The following is a 20348-nucleotide window of genomic DNA, read 5'->3' as shown; positions in this document are numbered from 1 at the left end:
TTCATGGCAGTGAGTTTCATGACAAGAAGTCCGGGGGTTAACCCGAGTCCCTCGGTACGTATCAGGAAGTTTCCACTCTATCGGTGAGAGGCGTTGCAATGATGCCCGATTACATATCGTCTGCAGAAGGATTATGCGAAGGGCATCATCTTCCTAAGCCCTGCTTAGTCGATTCGCCGACTAAGCATGGATGCTATCTTCCGAAGATCCTAGACGCACCGTGTTACAGCCACCCCCTCCCTTGCTAATCATGCATGTCAGATCCCCCAAGAGATAGACAGTGTGGAGTCGCATGGATACAGGCACAGACCTGATTTATTCCTGCTGAGTCTATTATTGCAAAGTCACCGGCAGTGAGGCATCTAGGTCAATGCAGTATAGCAGGTTTTGGCTCAAGCCCCCAGTGCCATTCTTTGCTCCCCAACAACTGCAGCCTCGCCTTCCATCCTCTGCCCTTCTTCACATCGTTTTACACTGTTTACACTCAGAAGGATGAAGTTCATAGATATGATATCCAAGATGAGACCTAACAGCCTCGAAAAGGCGGACGAGCAATACCACGATGAGGATGAAGCCCAATCTTTTCTTTCCAATGGCAAAGAAGATGGTAAAGCCAAGTTGATCTCTTGGCAATTTATGGAAGATGGATCATTGCCTTGGAAGGTTGCAACTGTTGTACTTGCAGTCTCCCTCGGCCTCTCTTTATTCTTTGGCCAACGAGTCCAACACAACCCTAGTTATGAAACAGGGTTTATAACTGAACTTCGTCAGTATTCCATATTGGAAGAATTGCAATTGCAAAGTAGTTGCTAACAGCTCCAGAACCCGCTATTTCTGCTATCAAGCTGAATAGACGACAGTTTTACGGAAATATTGTCGTCAACGCCTCCAACCAATTTGAGTTGATGCTCAACCCGAGCGAAGAGCGTTATGTCGGCCACCCGACCGCCGAACTAGATGCAGCATGGGACAGAATCGTAGGCAAGTAATCATTGATGTTGCCGATTCCCTATCCGATTATTAACATATTGCATATAGGCTCCTACGTTGCCTTGACGGCAGATGAAGCCAGCAAAGTTCAAGGCCAAGTCTCAGTAGACAATGGAAAATACTTTGTTGTTCCACATGTCCGACATAGTCTTCACTGCGTCAATTATCTTCGCAAGGTCGCTTATGACAAGTATTATCCGACTGTTCGCACCGAGAACAAGCCAACAGTTCCCACATTCCACATGCACGTTGGTAAGTCACTCTCTATGTAGAACGATGTTAGGCAACGTGCTGACCGACAGTAGATCACTGCGTCGAAATACTACGTGAGACTATTCAGTGCCAAGGTGACCTGACTCCTGTACCGCACGTATGGTCTGAAGGAAAGCAGATGTATTTGGCAGACACTTCATTAGTACACACTTGCAGGGATTACCCTGCCCTGATGGATTGGCAAGATGAGAGAGGTGAGGCATGGAAGACGGGCAAGATTCACAATTGATGCAGAAGGCATTCAGGTGGCCCTGAAAGCGATGAGGAAGAATATAGATCCTGAATATAATTGAGGAGAGCTTGTTTATTTTATTGCTACTATTGGTGTCCATTAAGTAAACTCTATATAGCATCAATTTGGAGTTAAACGATAGAACAGTAACAGATATGTAAGTTTCCCAACCACCCAGACTCTACTTATGGAATTCTAGAGAGTTGCACAACGTTCTTTGGCTTCTTCGGGAAATCATTAACCTCATGGCTTTGCGCCCATTTCTCCACAGGCTCCCAGTCGTAACACATACGCGCGACGTTGAAGTTCGCCGTAGGGGCTTTCCTTCCCTTAACCCAGTCATACAACACGAGTCCCGTATCACGATCGCTGTTCAGATTGATCAGTACTCGGAGATCAGACATTTGTAGATATATAACGTACCACTCCAGCTTTTGTCTCAAGATTTCTATGCAGTGGTCTACTCGGCCGTGCCACTCTTGAGGATTCTCGTCGTAGCTGGCTTTCTCATCCGGATATGAGTCCATATATGACGCCCTGAAGAGATTATACAGACAGTGTAACTGGTGGGTGTATTCAAATGTCGCTAGATAGCGCCCATCGTCAAGACGAACTGCCTCTTCCGTATACTGGGGCATCGAGGCCTTGAATTGCTCTTCATTCACGCTAAATGTCCAAGTTTGCCAATACTTTCCCCACGCAGCATCAACTTCTTTTGTGGGTGGGCCCCGGAAAGGAGACGTTTGATTGTACGTGCCATTCGTGCGTACCATGTGATGAGTTGAGAGATCTGTATTATCCCAGAAAATGTCTACTGTTGCGGGGCATGGTTAGTTCTCTTCTTGGGGGGAAGGTATTAACTCTATCATACGTGGTGCCTGTGGAGGTGTTGATACAGTGGGAGGCCGTGCTGCTGCCTCAAGACCGAGTTGCTGACACGAGTGCCAATTTGCTCGTGGGATCACCGCTTGGGTGATGATGGATCCGAGGAGGCCGCCGCCGACAAATGGCAGAAAAGCCGAGGTACAGAATTTACTGCTCTCTCCTAGCTTCATCTTGTTGATATTCAATGTGTTGCTTGTAAGGTCTGCAGTTACGAATATAGCAGAGACGCGAGGGAGATGAAAGGAGAAGTGGACTAATGGGGGGCAACCGGTTTATATATATGACCGGTAATCTGATAGGTAGTTATATATGGGCTATTTCTCTACCGCCTAATCTCTTATACACATTTTCTAGGGGCTTTGCTATTCCACTATAACATAGATTTATTTATTTTTTGCAGACGATGTCAGTAAGGCTAGTTCTCTGCCTAAACAATTTTAACTACTCACGGCTAAGGCTATACAAATTTGGCAGCTTATGCAGCGTAGGACTCTCTCTCTCCTTCGTCCATTCTAGAATTTTATCAAAATTGCGGCAATTATGCAATGTGTTAAAATCAGGCGACTCTTTCTGAGCTTTTTCTGGAGTCAACATGATTAGATATGGTGTTGTGTCGCCCAAACACATGAGCACCTCCCGAAGCCTCTGCACACAACCATCAACTCGAGCCATTATTTGCGCCTCGGTACCTTGGAATGCATCCAAGTAAGAGTAGTCATACTCTTCCCTGTATGTGTGCTGCCGCAAAAGGTTCAAGCATCCTAGGTTTCGAAAAACTTCAAGATAGGCCAAAGCACCATTGCCTTTTTCTGGCTGCACTAATTGAGTCTCCGCATCATGTAAACCTGTTAATTGGGTTGTCGGGATAACGATAGGATTGTCTTTGGCGAATCATTAGCATTCAGTAATACTTTCAGAGCTACGAAATGATTGCATACGTTGTAATGAAGCGTTCCACGCTTCTTCCAGCTCCAAAGTTGGAACACCTCGATATATTGACTTTTGAGAAAAGCCGTTCTGAAATGTTTGCCAAGTATATTCAACTGCATCCCATGCAGGAGCTGATGCATGTTAGTATTATATGGCTGATAGCTTTTGCGCTTCAACCCTCAACTTACACCATGAAGACACGCTCTGGGCACATTCTAGATCGCTTGGCTCATAACGTTGGCCCGCAAGAAGAAGCACCAGCGAGAGTGCCAGGAAGGTGAATGAGACACCTGAATAAAGACTCAGTGATTTGAACATTTCAACTGTGAGCCCGATTGTTGTCCGGATTGAGAAGGACAACTGCTCCCTAATGTGCGTTTGAGAATAAGATGTGGACTTTGCGAGTCTTAGTTGTTCGGAGGGCATCGATAACTCCCTGAAAGCATTCGGCCGAAGCTCACAACGAGTTGACGATAATGCTCCTCTTTTGATCTGCATAGATGTTCCTGAGCTTGGCAAAAAGGCATCTCCGTCCGTGTACGCAAGGTACTTCTTGTGTCAACCCTAGATTCTTCCAAAGGCGATGAAAGCGCTTAAGCGCCCGTTCTACAATATGACACGTAGCTACGACTAGCAGGGTTATCATCACCTTTATTCCCTGTTGTCAAGCCTATGGGGTGCAGGTAAGAGTACCTGTATTTCTTCGGAGTAAAGAAGCCGTACTTATTGCTATACCTACTGTATCTAAACTGGAGTGGGAGATTACTGCGTGTGGGGTTCTTTGGACCAGGTGTGGCTATCTCCGTACTCCGTAGTTCTCGCTCAATGTTCGGAATAGCGTTGCAGCTTACAAGCTTTATGCGTACTCCCTCCCCTACCTCCTTCGCGGGGCCCGAGTCTTTCGGCACGGATTAGAATGGAACAGGATCTGCCTTTAGTTCGGTAACAGGTTCATCTCATTATCTGACGAAGATAAGAGGCGTGTGCTTCTTAGCGTGGGGGGGAAGAGCGGGAGTATCCTGTGCAGGGGTAAAGGCTCAATTTGGAAGCTGACTCCCCTGGGATGTTGAGGGCGGGATAATAGCCCTTGTCCTCCCCACAATACATCGTATATCCGTAAGAAAGTATTAGTATACATACAGTGTTCAGAGATAGGCTCAGAGTACGAAAGCGGAGAATTGATTCGAGGGTTAACAATCAGACCGATGGAGTTCTCCGTACAGTTCGAAGTAACCAAATATCGCAAACATCTGGATGATCCTGCTGACACCTAGTAAAGTAGATGCAAACATTGGGTTGCACCAGGAGTTATGCTATTATGTTAGTCATTACTGATTCATCAAAGGCTACTTTCCGCAACGGGTAAGCAATTCGATGAATTCGGCACAACCAACTTACCGATAACTTGCAGTTCAATCTTGGCTATGAGATTGAAACATGGGCCCGCGATATGGTATTCTCTCTCTGATGTTTGTAAACCTGATTGTCAGGACGAATGCCATCTATTGTGTGCAGACCACTTGAAGGTTCAATATTTTCTCATATCGGTTGAGAAGTTTGAGTCAAGACTCAGCGCACTTTGTTTTTAAAAAGTCCCACAAACAGACTAAGTTACGAATGCGCAAAGTAGAGAGCAGAATAGTTAAAGAAATGTAACGATTTAAGCTCTTCTACGCAGTGCAGGCTTGAGCAATTGACTGTATTATGCTATCAGTTTTTTTGTTCAATCGCAAGCTTATTATACTACAAGCTACTTGCGAAATCTATCTTCAAACTCAGAAGAAAATTGTATTGAATCATAATTTGTGGTCGTTGTGACCCTTGTGCTTCAGAAACTCTGGTTCCTCAAGCCTGCTGCTCTTCAGCTCCACGTACGAGTACGCAATGGGACCTGGATCCTTGAATATTTGTCCACAGTGCTTCACGTGGCGCTCGTTGTCGTATCTCGGCTCAATCAACACCCCCGTAAAACGTGCTCGTTGTTGCTTTCTCCAGTAGTAAAAACAATGCATGAAATGCCAGTTGGTGGTAGTCCAGAAGAAGCCGTTGGTATCTGCCAATGCGCCGACTTCGTCTATACTCAACAGCCGGGAATGCTCTGCATCCACCCAATACTGCCAAGTGCCATTCTCTCCATCTCCCATCTTTTCAAACTCAGCAACTAGTTCACTGTCGATACATTGCGGAGGCAACCATGCGGCGGCAATAGTATCGTATTTACAGCCCATTGCGCGTGCCTCGGCCGTGCTAGAGCCGCAGTCACATCTGGTCCCCGTTGAAGTAGGTCGCGATTGCATGTATAATGCGATAGCAGCGGCTAGGGCGAGGACAACCAAGATAACATCCTTGATTATTATGAGGATAGTCACATATCCAAGTCTCTTTCGCTTCCGGGGCTCAAGAATTGGGTCGTTCTCATTGCCTGTTTCTCCAAGTTCGATCCTGCAGAAATAAATGTGTCAGTAATACGAAGTAGGGATCAAGACTAAACAAAAATAACAAATAAAACTGGGCAGTACCACGCTTACTTTTGATATTCGTGTACCATTGTGCAATCGACTTGGGTTGCTTCTTTATCGATGGTGATGATTAGTGAAGTGGTATGAGCCCAGCATTGGCACCAGATGCAGTGGAAAGTGATGATATCGAATTGCCTTAACACAGACGTGAATTCAACATCGAAGAGAAAAAGAATCTGACAGTTGGTACCTCACTGCAACCTGGGGAAAAGAGACAGTCACAGGACAGGGGCGCCGAAGTCCGCTCGGGCCGCGTGACTTGAGTCAAGATCATTATCCAAGATCTTGAATTACAGTAAGATACCGATCCCTCCCTCTAGTTACAAGGATCGGCCATTACCTGTATGCATGCATTAGTGTCATATCCCCTGCGGGGTGCGAATAGTCAGCATCAAGATTCCATCCTGTTACCCTGGGGGTATGAGGACTTTTGAGGCTCGGACGAGCCCCCGACAGTCAATGTAACCGCACTTCAAATGCCGTGTTATCTCAAAGAGGCATTTGCCTCGGTTCCGCCCGTCTACGCTTACGGTTACGATAGAGCCGGATAATACCGCGGGTTTTAGCCCGCTTTGTATTCGGAGACCGTATCCGACAAGAAGTTCGTCAGCATCTGTAAAATCAGCTGGTTTACTTCGAACAAAAGAAAGTCTTAGATAATGTAGTCTAATATGGAAGGTGATCAGGATGTTAGTTTCACAGTCCAAACTTGTATCATTTTAGAGGCTTTGAGTGGATTTTTTACTTCCATATGTATGTTTAGGTAAATATGAAGGCTGAGCTCAGTTAGGACAGGGATCTTCGGAGAAATGAAGCTTAGGTACATGCGATTATGGCTCATCTTGCTTATTCCTAGTAACTATTGTATGCTTCACTGAGGCCCTATCTTTTTATGGCCTGCTATGGGGGATAGCTTTCTAAGATCAGGAACAGGCCTTGGTGAGAGCGTGTTCTCATAGATACTCATAAACTGCAGCAGCGTCTCTTCCTCGCCTGCCTTGGCAATTAAACAAGTACCGTATGCTCTGCCATTGTACGACAGAATTCCAAGAGGAACATTTGCAGTAGGGTAGCCTAGTTTCCATTTCCAATTAGTTTCAATGCCACATCCATCTTCATGCTCTTCTACACACCTGCAGCTGCGCCATGGATCAGCAGCGCCGAATCTGTGGGCGCAGCGATAATGCTCACTCCTTCCGTATCGAAGGTAGAGTCCAAAAGTTGTCTCGCTTTTGCCCGTAGTCCCTTCTTGAGAAACTCTATCTCTTCTTCCTCATCGGCGTTGGCCAGACACTTGTGAAGATCACTCTGGTCAGGGAATGCTAAAGAGCGATTAGCCACCTTAGGAAACTGGTAAGTGGTTCAGATAGCTTACGATGAGGGAGAGCATCATCTTTGTGCTCTTCATTGAACTTAACAATGTCAGCAAGCGATCGCACGGGCGATTCCTCGTATTCTTTGAGAAAATTGTCAATGGTTCTGTTCTTGCAATCCCAAACTATAGTTGCAATTAGTCGTGTAAGCAGATTGATGTAAAACTTCCACTTTGATCACAGAAACTTGAACTTATCTTACATGCAATCTTCATAAATGCCTCTTTACCATCAACGGTCAACTCTGAAACATCCGGGACAGCAACGGGATAATGGATAGCGCCACCGGCCTCCTTTAACATGGAGACAACTAGCTCGTAAGTCTCGATCTACTCATCATTAGCACTCAATGAATGAGACGAAAGGCCATATCAACGACTGACCATCTCTTCTGCTGTGCCTTCATGCTGTCGGCACATTGAGTCGCCCAGATTCCATACCCTCGGATCAGCGAAGCCAACTGACAAACCTTGCCAATTTTTTTGCCCTGCAGAGGTCAGTTTGCGACCCAGGAGTATCTCGGTTACAGGCACAAGATCAGCGGTTGATTTCGCCATTGGTCCGGCGGCATCATAGAGTTCACTTAGAGAGAACACTCCTCTCATGTCGACATCCCCAACAGTAGGCTTGATTGCATACAGGGCGTTTCGGGACGCAGGCACCATAATCGATCCTGTAGTCTCAGTGCCTATCGACAGAGGGGCAAATCCAGCAGCTATAGCTACAGCTGGTCCTGTCGATGAGCCTCCAGGTGACTGTGCACATGCTCTATTAGACGAAACTTCAGGGTAATAAGGCGACTAAGGGTGGTGATGCACGAACAGAGTGTCCAAGAATTGTCTCATTATCCTCAATCTGGCCAACATACGGAGACAGCGTCTGGCCACCGTAAGCAGACCATCCAGGCATCATGGCCGAGGTCTTCAGGCCACAGAACTCGGTCAAATTGGCCTTGCCCAGGATGATTAGGCCAGCATCTATTAATTTTTCTACCAACGGAGCATTCTTTTTGCATTTGGCTTGCACCAGCGCGAAAGAGCCCGCAGTTGTAGGCATCCCAAGCTCTGAAGCCGTCATAATGCTATCCTAAACCAGGTCACAAAAGAAATGCATCAGAAATAATTGAATCCAGTGTGAAGGTAAAGTTCATACCTTTAGAACAATGGGTATGCCATGGAAAGGGCCGCGAAGAGATCCAGCAGCGCGCTCATCATCGAGCGCTGCTGCGATGCTTCTAAGAGCATCTCGAGGAGCAAGTGAGATGAAGGCATTAAGGGCCGGATTATGTGCATCTATTTGGGTGAGGTATGTCTCGATAATCTGAACACTACTTAATTTACCGCTAACTAGTCGCTGCTGCAGCTCGACAGTTGTCGTTGTCAATGGGTCAAACAGGAGAGTAGACATGTCGAAGTGTTGGAGGGAATACAGAGTGTGTTGTTGCGGGCCAGGTGGGTGCAATGAAATGACTGTTGCTACCGCGTAAATGAGAGAGCAGTGGAAACCAACTACGATCACTACAAAGTATACCAGAATTCTGGCTAGTCATGCTGAGCGGAATGGTGCAATTGAATGTGTTACACTACCTGCCTGATTCGGCATTATTTGCCCGAGCAGCTATTGAGGATCTATTCAATGTATTTTGTGCAAGCGTGGTTACATGTAGTTCTGAGCCGTGAGCCAGGATTCAAGACTTTTCAGTCTGCGTCAAATAACAAGCTCAGCAATGTTCACGCGGACATGTAAGCTTGCTAACCTACATCCAACTTTGAAGAGCCTATAAGCGGGGCACTCTGTGATATGTTTGGATAGTTGTCCAGGATCCTAGCAGAATATTATCTTGATGACTCCTATCCTAACAAGGCGTAGGTGTATCAAGTGTAAAGCCCCCCTCATAAGACCGCTATTGTCCGGTATGCAGCAAAAGCTTTAAGGATATAGATTCAGAACTGTACCTTGTCTCAAGGTCAGATGAAACTTACTGCAAGAGGAAAGGCATCTGCGGGCTAATCAGACTCGAATCCTTGAAGTACTTGTGCGAGAATCATGTTTTTTGTGATACATCATGAGGATTCAGAAGGCCCATTTATTAGCCTGATAGCGGACCATTGACAGCATGGGAGAAGCCTTCGGCCGAAAAGGAGTTTGCAGGATCAGGAAATGCATTCGTCAATTAGTTTTTCGCTAATAGCAGCTCTGAGCATTTGCCTCATACAGTAAGCTCAACCATCCGAAGCCCACTTCCTCTAAGGCCGGGAGCAAGGGCCTATGCGGGTAGTTGAATCGCGCACTAACACACCTCCATGTTGTACGCGGAGATTCCGTTACGCCCGTGTTGGTCAGACAGATTCATTCAGATGACAGGAATACCCATGCCCGGTTTTCAGAAGTGATCTCGCGTATGTAACCTCGTCTATCCGTTTATTCTTTGTTTACACACTCCCTCCGTACTCGTACATACGAGGGAAGTGCCGGCCGATATACCACCCCCCTCCCCCCTGTATGATGATCCCGTCTTTAGGGCGGTTAAGCTCCATCAGCACTAAGACCTGGAGATATCGTAAGTGGGTCGTGAAGTAACTCATTATCTGCAAAGTATCACTTCATGTAATTGCATGGAAATAGCAGACTATCCGTGAATGCGTCCTGCACAGCCTACGGAAGGATCGTCAGCAGTCCGCTGACAGGCGGCATTGGTGAGGAGTCGCAGTACATAGCCACACCCAGTCTTCAGTGTAACTGTATGCTGTCTTTAGAGCTTGAACAGTTGCAACATCCAGTTTGCTACTCACAACTCTTTGTTGACGGACATATCGGAAAGCCAAGTCATGACTCTCCCGGCTTTCTATTACAATATGGCCATTCGTACATTCGCTGTACTTTCATTACTATGTCGATCAGTATTTGGTATTCAGAGGTCATTCGTCCTTGACCAGCAATGGGCAAACCATCAGCGATGCGTTGATATGAATGGCGACCACGCATTCCAGCCTAGTACTGCATCCTCCCTCGTCGTCACGTTTGATGCTGCCGCAGAGGGCTCAGTGAGCGTAGTTGTATTTGAGCTGGGAGATGAACATCTAGGAGGCATTCACCTTCCTGGTGCTCAGGATGTAAGTTGCGCCATCCAAGCTTCTGCAGCATAGACATCCGGCACACTAACACCACTGCCACATCACCAGAAGGAGATCTTCTGCAACTCACAAAACGTGGAACGGAAGCTCTGCAAAGAAAGTCAGATTGGCGAATTCTTAATCTCAGACCATGCTAGAGCGAAAGCAAAGCACCCCATGATTACACGCGCCATCGACTTGAAGAAGCCCATAGCGATTGTGTATCCCGTCCAAGGCCCAGGCTATTTCTGCGCCGCAGCGTACAGCCATTCGGCCAAGTCGTACTCAGGTACATTATTGGCGATCGATCCAAATGGAATACTCCCAGCGTTCCGAAACGGCCTGCGTACTGTCTACACCTTCTTGGCACCGCTATGGTTTTTCTTGAATTCTATATGGATTTATTATATTACACAACTGGCTTTAACACAGCTTATAGACCCTTCAATGGCTACGCTAGGCATCATTTCAATTGCCCAAGTTGGATTTAGATGGGGTTCCCTACAGCTTGGGGAGTCCAAAGCAGCATCTGCTTTGCAAATTTTGTGGTACGGTCTCGAGTTAACCCAAAACTCTGTCGTCATGTTCATGATTCATAAGCTTGTCGCTGGGAGTGAAGCTTCACCACCGGACAGCATACGGTCAAAAATCGTCAGAAGGATTCTTCCATATGCCTATCTGGCTGTTTTCTCCGTTGTCTTTCTCCTTGCATCACTCGCAGACTTTACTGCTACAGCTGAGAGTACTCGACCTGCCATTGTTACCATTTTTCTTGGAATCTATCTGTTTGTCGGCGCTGCTGCCGCTGCCTTTATGCTTGTGGGACGACGCACTACTACTCATGAACACCAAAGAGGGCTTTCAATGGAAGAAAAACTCATTCGAAAACCACTCTCATTTGCTCTTGCGGTCTTATGTATCCCAATTATTGCTATTGTGGGTTTCAACATCTGGGCGATTCTAAAAGTCGGCGGCGACGGTACCAAGTTTGCGCACATGTTCTGGCACAGTCGCTTCGGAACCATTGATATGCCATATGAACCACTGTTTCTTATATTGGTCATGGCTTTGTTGGGACTCAACACCTATCAAGCCCAAAGACATGATGAGATGACAGACATGAAGAGCATGGAGACTGAAGGTTTGATGTCCTACAAACCTGTATCAATGGATTCGAGTGACTCGGTAGAAGAGGAAAGAGAAGAGAAATAGATGTGTCAAGTAGAGCAATGGCATTTGTATGTCATATATGAGACAGACTTGCATGGCATGGAGCCATATGAGAACAGTAGGCAGCGTTGAAGATATAAACAAAATTGCGTGCATACTTTATTTCTACATATGTATATCTTCCTATCCGTTCTACAGTCTAGCCAGATAGCCTACACGGCATTACATTCTCCTTGACCTGGTAGTGCATGATTTCTGCCCTTCTGAATTTCCAGTTTTCCATCGTGTCCTTCCACGACGTGTTTGCTGGGGTGCCAATTGTGCGCACTTACCGTGTGTTCAGCAGCCCAGTCAAGAACCTTGTCGAAGTTACGACAGGTGTGCTGGTTATCTACTCGAGGCCGAAGGCCTTGCACAATCTCGCTCCATTCAAAGTAAACAACGCTGACATCCGCCTGGCAGATGAGCGCTTGACGGACTTGGTCCAAGCAATGGTCTGGGAGATGGAAAAAGTGAGCCACTCGTCCTCCATTAATCTGGATCATGACAAGACATACCAACATGCAACCACTTGCAATAATCCACCGTGCCATTGGGAAAGTAGAAATGCTTGTCGTATCGATCCCGATATAACGCCATCCTCACAACATCTAAGCAATGCATTTGGTGGAAAATATCGAGCGTCATGACATATTCGTTTTCTCTCCCCTCTAGCGGGAGGCGGGCTGTGCGCTCAGGCAACAGAGAAGCAGTATGAGCATCGATCGCACTTAACATGCCGGCTACAAACATGATCAACGATTAGTATTAGTTGAATCAGTGCTAAATGGCAGAACTAACGTGAATATAATGATGCCCAGTTATCGTCGATTTCATCTGTTGGCCATCCTTGAAATTTCGTTTTATGTTCTCCCCTACTCCTGTTGAATAGATGCGGAACATATTCCACCAGGTCATTAACCGGGGCTTGTCGCAATTGAAAGTTAGGCCGAAGAGCAGACACAACAACGTTGACTAGGTGAGGGCTTACAGTATAATTGCAACGAAGGGTCTTTCTGCACGCCACTAGGAACTCGATGTAGTTGTAATAGCAGCCCACCTATGTTGATCAAAAGTGCACAGAGAAGGATCCAGATAATAATCCAAGTTGCTTTGCTTCGTTCCTTTTGATGAGAAAGCGGCTTGTATGCTCGGCCGCAATGTGAGCAGCATTCGTCTTCATGCTCGTTGTCGGGGTTGTATAACAGCCCAGCACTTTCGGTGTCGACGGTCTTGGGGTCCGACATGGTGTGCAGATAGGCCTGTAGTGAGCACTCTAGTAGACTTTGGAGCGCTGAAAGTGTAACGTAGGGGTTGTCGTGGTTCTTATAGTGTCTGGGTCAGCATAAGCATAAGCTCCCCGCTTTGTAGACAGGCCACTCATGCAGAGTTCCGTATGAAGGCTCAATTAGGTGCATATTGTACTCAAATAACGATCCATATCAAATTACCACCATAAAACTGTACCTGCGTTATACGTTGTAACATGAACGAAGATTCACCATATCCTGCGGCAAGAGACTTAACATCGGATCATATAGATGTATAGTATTCCGGCGAGGCTAAAGCAGGTGGAAAGGAACACACAGCGTAGAGAACGGCTTTGCGTAGGTGTAAGATGTGCACGATAATTAAGGCTTTGATATATAAAGACGCTGTAGCATCTTTAGACTGCAATTCCCGTCAACGAGAATCTCAGCTAACCACGTGTTTAATATACTACCTAGTCTTATGCTCTACACATCTATGGAAGAGAAAAAGGTCCTCCACATTATATCCATCTTATCAAACAACATAATGTCAATCCACTATATCGCAATAGGTATGAATTTCCAGATCTGGTTGGGGGACTGCTGACTCGGATACAGAATAGCAGCAGTGTTGTCGTCAGAGCTAGCATATTCGAGATCTATCACACGGCCTGGGAACTGCACGCTCTCAATTCTAAGAAATGTCTTAGTCACGGAATACTTCACCCCAAATTACGAAATTATGGAGTAATATGAATGAAAAAGATATAAAAAGAAAGAAAAGAAAAGTACCCATTGGTAGGTGTCATTCTGGATGTTGGTAATTTTCCAACGAGTACCCTCGTTATAGATAGGGTTGTATACGGATGTATCGAGCTGTGCAACACTGCCATCAACTAAGTAGAAGATTTAGAATGAGCATTTGAGGAATTAAAAAATGCAATAGTCTTATTTCAGATGAAACAGTGAATAAACAAATTTATGGAAACATACCGGGAGCAGTGATCCAAGCGTTGCCAATGACGGATCCCAGACTGTAGACACCCCGGCGAAGAGTGGTTACAACCCACTGCTGATGCTGGTTATTAGTAGTCTGTCTCGTGCTTTAGATGCGTTAGTTGATGAATATTTAACGAGACATGGCCCTGGAGTGAAATTGACAAGCCAATCACACCGTTAATGGGGCCGTTAAGGGGTTGGCCGCCTGATAAATATCAAGGACTGGATTGCCCGAGAGAGTGCTAGAGATGATGTAGATTCCGTCCTTGAGAGGCATGATGAACTGAGTTTGATGTTTAACTCTTGGATGGAAAGAAGAAGAATAAATGTATTGCCAAGGCGTTTATTCAGTGCTTTGCTTCAGATAAGACGGGCTTGGATTTGAGAATAAGAGGGATTGTTCACTGTTTTATATACTTTTTTGCTATCTAGAGATGCTATCATTTTTTTTTTTTTTTTAATGATGAAAATAAGCCATTTCAGCTTCTCTAGGTAATAGCTCGCATCCAGACGCATGACTACCGGGGCGCAGCAGTATCTCTAGCACTTCTACCATCTGCGGCTGAGACGCGATGCCGCTAACTATTGAGGCGTTGGTCATGTTTACACGGGCTGCTTACGATGCAATTCGAGACCGTAGCTTTGGAGTAGCATTTGTTAGCCAAGCAATCAATAGTTGCCGTCTAATCTAGCTCCCTTCATCCAATAAGAGTATAGACTCATCACCATCCTCAGAGCTGAGATATCTAGCCCCGGGCGCGTGGCGGCACTTACTGCACGTACTATTGATGAGTGCCGTTCCCGACCTCTAGCTACTAGTGTCAACCCATGGTCAAGCATAAAATTAGCCTTATTACTGGCCAGTAATGATGTTTGCAGTTTTCGTACCCGTGCTGACCTGCATCTCTAAGGACGTCGAGGCGCCTTTAGCATGTCTTGATGTAGTTCCAGACCCAAAGTAGTGTGAGCAAGCATGCATCCCGGTTGCGCTAGATATCAGCTCTCGCGACATCCCGTTGTGCAAGTGGCTAGCTCAACAGAGAAACACTCATGTCTGACAGCTTCAACCTGAATAATGCTCTAGCTTATGATGTGGCTTGCATAACATTCTCTCCAGAGAGTTGAGGGGCTTCGCGGTGTAGCGCAATAGGATTGTTTCGTCACATGTAGTTGCTTCATCATTGCAGTGAATACATAATTATAACTATATCAATATAGACGAATGTCCCCCTAGCTCCAGCTATCAAAACTCATAACAAAGTTCGCGTACATACTATTACATACATCTTACGCCCCAGCATGTCGCAGAATCATAAGAGCTGTGATGCTTACATGGTATCTCTATAATATACACCAAAACGCCATTCGTACAAGTACAAGCAAAACGCCAACAATTTTACAAGTTCGATGTCATGGGAAAAAACAGACAAAACAGGCTGGCCTGTCTCATATCACACACGCGCTCTCATATACTAAAACAGTCGCTCCTTTTGCGGGGTTTTTTACAACCCCAGCTCCCATGACTCTCCCCAGAGCTCATTAAGATTAAGACCCAGCAGTTCAAGGCTTGGGTCGAGGTTAAAGGGCTGCGTATTGTCATTAACGCCCCATGATGATGGATCCACAGAGACTGGCAATGGTGCTGGGAAGGTAAATGGGGTTACAGACTAAAGACAAAGTTAGCACCATCTTATACACAAAAAATGAACGACGGATAAATACTACTCACCTTGGTTCCATCAGGCAGTTCCAAACCAGGAACGGGGCCAATGCCTGGTCCGGCGATTGGGCCGATAGGAGGGGGATGGAGAGGAGTACCTGGCAGCGGAGCCGACGATAGAGGAGGCTCCTGGTTCGCAAGAAGCTTATAATGGAGATTCACAAATCTCTCGGCCGATGTGGACTTGGCCGCCTCAGTCGTCTTAGTTCCCAGATGAGCTTCGAGAAGTCCCAAGGCCGCGCACATAATGGAGTATCCCCACGGCTCGTTGTTGCCGCAACGCAGCAGACGATCTTCCTTCATGGCAATGCACTTCTCGATGAGCTTCACCGTATGGTGCGAGTTGATCATGATCATGTTAGTCGACCCGCGCGGCTGTAGCATCGTGACACTGCAGAGGTTGATAGCCGTTGTGAGAGCGTCCTCTCGCAAGAAGTTGAGTGCTCGTACGCCCTGCTCGTACAGCTTATCGTGCAGAAGAACCATATCTCGCGCAGCATTGTAATAAATGATTTCTGAGTACTGGTACTTGGAGTTTTGCTTGCGTAGCTTGAGGTAGGGTTGATGCAGAGGGGTAATGTATTGCCGCAGCTGGACATGCAGCAACGTGTATGCGATCAGTGGGTTCTTCTTGCTATCGCTGTTATTTTCAGGGCTCATATCCCAGGAAGGGAGAGCGTCGATTTCATGAGTCAAGTCATTGGTATATCGAATGACTTGGTCGTAGTCTATCTCGGACACCGGCCCAGTAAGAAGACGGCTGAGCTCGAGACGTAGAGGCAAGCTCTGTCGCGCCAAGTTTTGGAACGAGGAATACGTATACTCCTTGGCCGGCTTGGAAGGCGGCAATGTCGTCGTGTTCTCGTCGAAGTCTTCGTCGTCCAGGTTCCGAGGAGGGTTGGTGTCGAAGTGAAGCTGGCTCACCAAGGTCGGCAGGCCGTGGTCAAACGAAGCCTGCATATCAAACTCCTGCACTGTTGCCCATATCCTCCGCCGCATCTCCTGGTTGTAAACGGTGATCTTGCCGCCCATGTGGCTCGGCTCACGGTGCAGTCCGACAGCGATGCCATCGCGGATCAGAGCTCCCGAGCTGGTCCAGAAGCGCTTCTTCTTAATGGTATTAACGCGCTTGCCAAGGTAGAGCAGACAGGCAATCTGATAGTGAATAAGTCGCCGGTGCTTCTGGCTCTGCCTGTCCGCCCATGCGTCGCACGCAATGATCCACTTTTCAGCCATGTGTCGTGGCTTCGACATCATGCCAATAAACTTGAGCTCATCGTGGGTATGCACGCAGCTTGCAACAGCCATCATCGACAAGACTAAAGCCGTGAAGGCTGCGTATCTGTGCTTGCTCCCAGGAGTCCAAAACTCCGCATACTCCTTGCGGAAGGTGGGCACGTGTACAATGCGGTGAATCTGCTCAAACTGTTCAAGATAGACATTTATGAGGGCATCCGCCTCTTCCCTGGGAGGAAGAAGAGCCTCGAGCTCCGGATCCGACTGCTCAAAGATAGTCTCTCGCTCCTCCTGGCGGCGCTTGCGGTCCTTGCGGTCATGAAGAATCACCGGCCGCAGCCACTCATCCGCCGTCTCCCGCATAAAGGGACACAGGCCGGTCAGCTCGACAAAGGCCATACTTGCATTGTGGGGGCCAAAGTAACGAGTGCGGAAGCCTTTGCCACGGAAGAATCGCAGCTCGCCATTTTCACCCGCCATGCCACTCTTCTGAATGATCTCCTGCTCTTCCGCAGGAGGTCTCGCCTCGCCGTCAGCGCCCTCATCTTTCTGCATCGACGGCGAGTTGGTGCTGCCCACGATGGTGCTGCCATCTAGAGACGCACCGGGCCTGGTGAGCAGGTTCTTGAGCTGGGTAATTTCCAGCTCCAGCCGGCGGATGCGGTCATGATCTTGGCGGGCCAGTTCAGAGTCTCGGGGGCCAAAGCCCGAAACCGCATCTCCAATCCCGAAGCGGCGCGAGTCCAGCTGCGCAAAGGACGGAGGAATGCCGGATGATGCATTAACAACTTCCCCGTTGCGTGATTCGTAGCTGCAGCGATCAGGGGTGCCGCTCTTAATGCAGCGCTCGCATGGAAAGCCACGATCGCACGAGAGCTTGCGGCGGCGGCATTCGAGACAGCTCAGTCGCACGCGCTGTCTCTTGCGAGCCGGTGGTTGGTCAGAATCATGTCTTGATACCGAACCGCCGTCGGAGTCCGGGCTCTCACTGCGATCAGCCATGGCGAAGTTATGTCGGAGTTACGACGAAAAAAAAGAGACAAGGAAATACTGCGCGAGGCGAGAGGAGGGGTCCTTGGGTCAAAAATGTTTGGTGGTTGAGATTTTTATCAATCTGATCTGATAAAGATTTTGCTGCAACGTGTGTCATGAGCGCCTTTTCAAGCCAAAGCCGAGCCGACGTCCGACGCTCTATTCCAGAAGCAGAAGGTATCGCGCTGCTTAGTCATTAGTTGGCCTTGGCTGCCTCGGACCTCCGAGTTCACATGGATGGGAATTAAAGAGCCAGGAAACCTCAAGAATACGCCAGTCCCTGTCCTTTCTCGCTATATATGTTGGTATATATATGTATGTTAATTCCGGCTCCTTTTTCCGGCGTGCGCGGCCTCTGTCGTATTTAGCTCGTGCGTGTCGAATATGACGAAACGTTGTTGATGTGATGAAAGGGGAATTTACCCGGTGCTTGAGGGCATCTAGTGAAATCCTTCGCGATTCGCGAAATGGCTGCCTCGACCATCATTATATCTCTGCGTCCAGCACGATCCAAGCATGACAGACAGGTTCTGCAACCCTGGTGCACAGCTCGCTCAGACTTTCCAAACTGGCCAAGCGCGGCCCCGAATCGCTGATGAAAATTGACATATCCGGCGTCCTCCGGCGAAATAAACCCACCGACTCAACCCACCCATCGGCTGCCCTCACCTCCGGGTCCGGAGCGTCCGTCATTAAACATTCGGCTGTCTATCGCGGTATTTCATAATGATTGTTCATCATGACCAGATTAAAAGGCAATTCGGGCTCTATAAGGATCATGCTATTAAATCTGCTTTCTCTTAGGTACATGTACATATACTCTATCAGACCGGCAATCACTTCTAAAGCCACCGTCAAGCTAGATCAAAACGTGGTTATACACGGTCCAGCTAACGACGGATATTTGCTCTAATTCCGCACTTTCGTTGCACCAATCTCCACCAGGATCAAATTCCCTGCTAGAATTTCGAGTGACTCACGGACTGCCGGTAACATTGCGGGTCCGAGAATCGAAGATTGGATCTCTTTTTTTCCCCAGTCTCTTAGGTGCAGCCATTATGCTTCCGATAGCCATCCGGCCGCGTAAATGGCGCTTACACGTGAAGCTCGGTCATCCATCATCTACGTAATGGAAATCACATTCTCAATGCTGCAAAAAGGACGACGGTGCTCTGCATACAATAATTGCATAGACAGCTAGATTTCATTGCTTTATTGGGTTGATGCGTGTTTTACCCAGTAAAGCTGTTAAATTAGCATTGAACACTAGTAGTGCTTTGCCACCCAAGAACCTCGGATTGCTAAAACTGCCAGCCATTGATGATTATTATCAATCTACTGAGAAAGGACACAAATTATAGTAATGGGCAATAATGAAACTGTGACTTCTCTCAACAGAACACCCAAATTCGACTTGAATAGGTAAATTGCGAGATCACCGCGACGTGGTATGAGTCTAGGTTACCTAGGTTCATTGTATTTAGGCCGGCACGGCAGCGAATATAACAAGAGATCGACTGAATGCCGGCAATGAAATCTAAAATTGCCAAAAGGATCCAAAAAAGGCGATCAATCGATGTCCATATCCACGTGGCACAACCATACTACCCTGTTATATACCTGACACTGGATCAGTCGAATGGTCCAGTCGAGGTATTTGGCCTAGCATTCGGTACCCATGTACATCGTTATCCGCCGACTCCACTCTCAACTTCTTCTCACCTCATCATCAACTGACCCTATGGTGTAACATCATTTCACTCCCAGCACCCAATTAAATATCCTCTCCCATCTCAATTGATCCCAAAAATTTTATCTTCCAAACCGCCTCGCGACGGGAAAAGGCACCATGGCGACAAATCGTGCTCCTCCCTCCGAGCAGGAGATGAAAACCCGCATCATCACTCATATGAACACGCAGCACTCCCGCGAACTCTCCCACTACCTCCGCCACTATGCCGGTCTCTCTGCTCGCGCTGCCACGGCCTCCCCCGCCATCCAGGACATGAACCTCGCCGGCATGACCATCAAAACCCGCAACGGCAGCACCTACAATGTCCCCTTCTCTCCCCCTTTGTCATCCTGGGCCGAAGCCCGTCCTCGTGTCATCGCCATGGACGTCACTGCTCGCGAGGCACTCGGCATCAGCGACATCTATCTCACAGAATGGGCCAGGCCCAGAGGCTTCGACTGGATTCCTCTCGGCGGCGTCGTCTTTTACTACATCTGCTACGCTGGCTTGCCGTGGGTTGCGCCAGGGAGCGCCGTGTGGGAAACGCTCAGGGTGGTGTTTCCAGGAGGCCCGGAGTGGTTCTTGTGGATCGTCAGGTCGATTTTCTGGCTAGTTTTTGGTATCCACACGGTCGAGGTGTACTTGCTTGACAAATGGAAGCTGCAGAAGCATGGCGTTCCGAGATTCTCTTGGGTGTGGTGGAAATGGGCCGGCAACATTTTTGTCGAAGGTGTGACGACGTGGAAGAGGCTAGACTCGATTATTGCCGCGAAGAGAGCTCAGAAGGAAGAGAAGAAACACTGATTCTCGTCTGTCATGCAAAATAGATTTGGTAGACAAAGGGCGCAACAGCAT

General features: G+C 47.5%; 10 protein-coding genes across 10 annotated transcripts; 3 read left to right on the top strand and 7 right to left on the bottom strand.

Moving 5' to 3' along the window:
* Positions 1-515: 515 nt before the first annotated feature.
* M431DRAFT_107577 (hypothetical protein) lies at positions 516-1492 on the top strand (the record flags this gene model as incomplete). Its single annotated transcript, XM_024911649.1, has 4 exons — positions 516-766; positions 823-981; positions 1039-1242; positions 1293-1492. The coding sequence occupies exons 1-4, from the start codon at positions 520-522 to the stop codon at positions 1490-1492; spliced, it is 810 nt and encodes a 269-aa protein (XP_024779109.1). The 5' UTR covers positions 516-519.
* A 188-nt stretch (positions 1493-1680) lies between these two features.
* M431DRAFT_76300 (hypothetical protein) lies at positions 1681-2274 on the bottom strand (the record flags this gene model as incomplete). Its single annotated transcript, XM_024922447.1, has 2 exons — positions 1681-1864; positions 1919-2274. Coding segments are annotated over 2 exons (540 nt in total), but the record flags the coding sequence as incomplete, so codon positions are not given.
* A 484-nt stretch (positions 2275-2758) lies between these two features.
* On the bottom strand, positions 2759-3184 carry M431DRAFT_544874 (hypothetical protein; the record flags this gene model as incomplete). The annotated part of the gene is made up of 1 exon (XM_024921171.1): positions 2759-3184. A coding segment is annotated over one exon (363 nt), but the record flags the coding sequence as incomplete, so codon positions are not given.
* Positions 3185-5106: 1922 nt separating this feature from the next.
* M431DRAFT_2034 (hypothetical protein) lies at positions 5107-5858 on the bottom strand (the record flags this gene model as incomplete). Its single annotated transcript, XM_024913355.1, has 2 exons — positions 5107-5752; positions 5839-5858. The coding sequence occupies 2 exons, from the start codon at positions 5856-5858 to the stop codon at positions 5107-5109; spliced, it is 666 nt and encodes a 221-aa protein (XP_024779106.1).
* An 842-nt stretch (positions 5859-6700) lies between these two features.
* M431DRAFT_478504 (hypothetical protein) lies at positions 6701-8609 on the bottom strand (the record flags this gene model as incomplete). Its single annotated transcript, XM_024915682.1, has 7 exons — positions 6701-6903; positions 6963-7151; positions 7205-7327; positions 7405-7531; positions 7586-8002; positions 8025-8288; positions 8355-8609. 7 exons carry the CDS (start codon positions 8607-8609, stop codon positions 6701-6703), a joined length of 1578 nt encoding a protein of 525 aa, XP_024779105.1.
* Positions 8610-10057: 1448 nt separating this feature from the next.
* M431DRAFT_478503 (hypothetical protein) lies at positions 10058-11527 on the top strand (the record flags this gene model as incomplete). The annotated part of the gene is made up of 2 exons (XM_024915681.1): positions 10058-10315; positions 10385-11527. The coding sequence occupies 2 exons, from the start codon at positions 10058-10060 to the stop codon at positions 11525-11527; spliced, it is 1401 nt and encodes a 466-aa protein (XP_024779104.1).
* Positions 11528-11612: 85 nt separating this feature from the next.
* On the bottom strand, positions 11613-12783 carry M431DRAFT_303836 (hypothetical protein). The gene is made up of 4 exons (XM_024914171.1): positions 12516-12783; positions 12326-12451; positions 12043-12267; positions 11613-11981 (listed from the first exon to the last, which is right to left on the bottom strand). Exons 1-4 carry the CDS (start codon positions 12769-12771, stop codon positions 11698-11700), a joined length of 891 nt encoding a protein of 296 aa, XP_024779103.1. The 5' UTR covers positions 12772-12783; the 3' UTR covers positions 11613-11697.
* Positions 12784-13332: 549 nt separating this feature from the next.
* Positions 13333-14050, bottom strand: M431DRAFT_76992 (carbohydrate-binding module family 13 protein; the record flags this gene model as incomplete). Its single annotated transcript, XM_024922526.1, has 4 exons — positions 13333-13479; positions 13567-13670; positions 13768-13877; positions 13947-14050. The coding sequence occupies 4 exons, from the start codon at positions 14048-14050 to the stop codon at positions 13333-13335; spliced, it is 465 nt and encodes a 154-aa protein (XP_024779102.1).
* Positions 14051-14939: 889 nt separating this feature from the next.
* M431DRAFT_504361 (hypothetical protein) lies at positions 14940-18141 on the bottom strand. The gene is made up of 2 exons (XM_024918464.1): positions 15503-18141; positions 14940-15440 (listed from the first exon to the last, which is right to left on the bottom strand). The coding sequence occupies exons 1-2, from the start codon at positions 17729-17731 to the stop codon at positions 15276-15278; spliced, it is 2394 nt and encodes a 797-aa protein (XP_024779101.1). The 5' UTR covers positions 17732-18141; the 3' UTR covers positions 14940-15275.
* Positions 18142-19610: 1469 nt separating this feature from the next.
* Positions 19611-20297, top strand: M431DRAFT_478499 (hypothetical protein; the record flags this gene model as incomplete). The annotated part of the gene is made up of 1 exon (XM_024915680.1): positions 19611-20297. The coding sequence occupies one exon, from the start codon at positions 19611-19613 to the stop codon at positions 20295-20297; it is 687 nt and encodes a 228-aa protein (XP_024779100.1).
* Positions 20298-20348: the final 51 nt, after the last annotated feature.

This window comes from Trichoderma harzianum (genome assembly GCF_003025095.1).
Source record: "Trichoderma harzianum CBS 226.95 unplaced genomic scaffold M431scaffold_2, whole genome shotgun sequence".
Lineage (NCBI taxonomy): Eukaryota > Fungi > Ascomycota > Sordariomycetes > Hypocreales > Hypocreaceae > Trichoderma > Trichoderma harzianum.
This window is presented reverse-complemented; position numbering and strand designations above follow the sequence as displayed.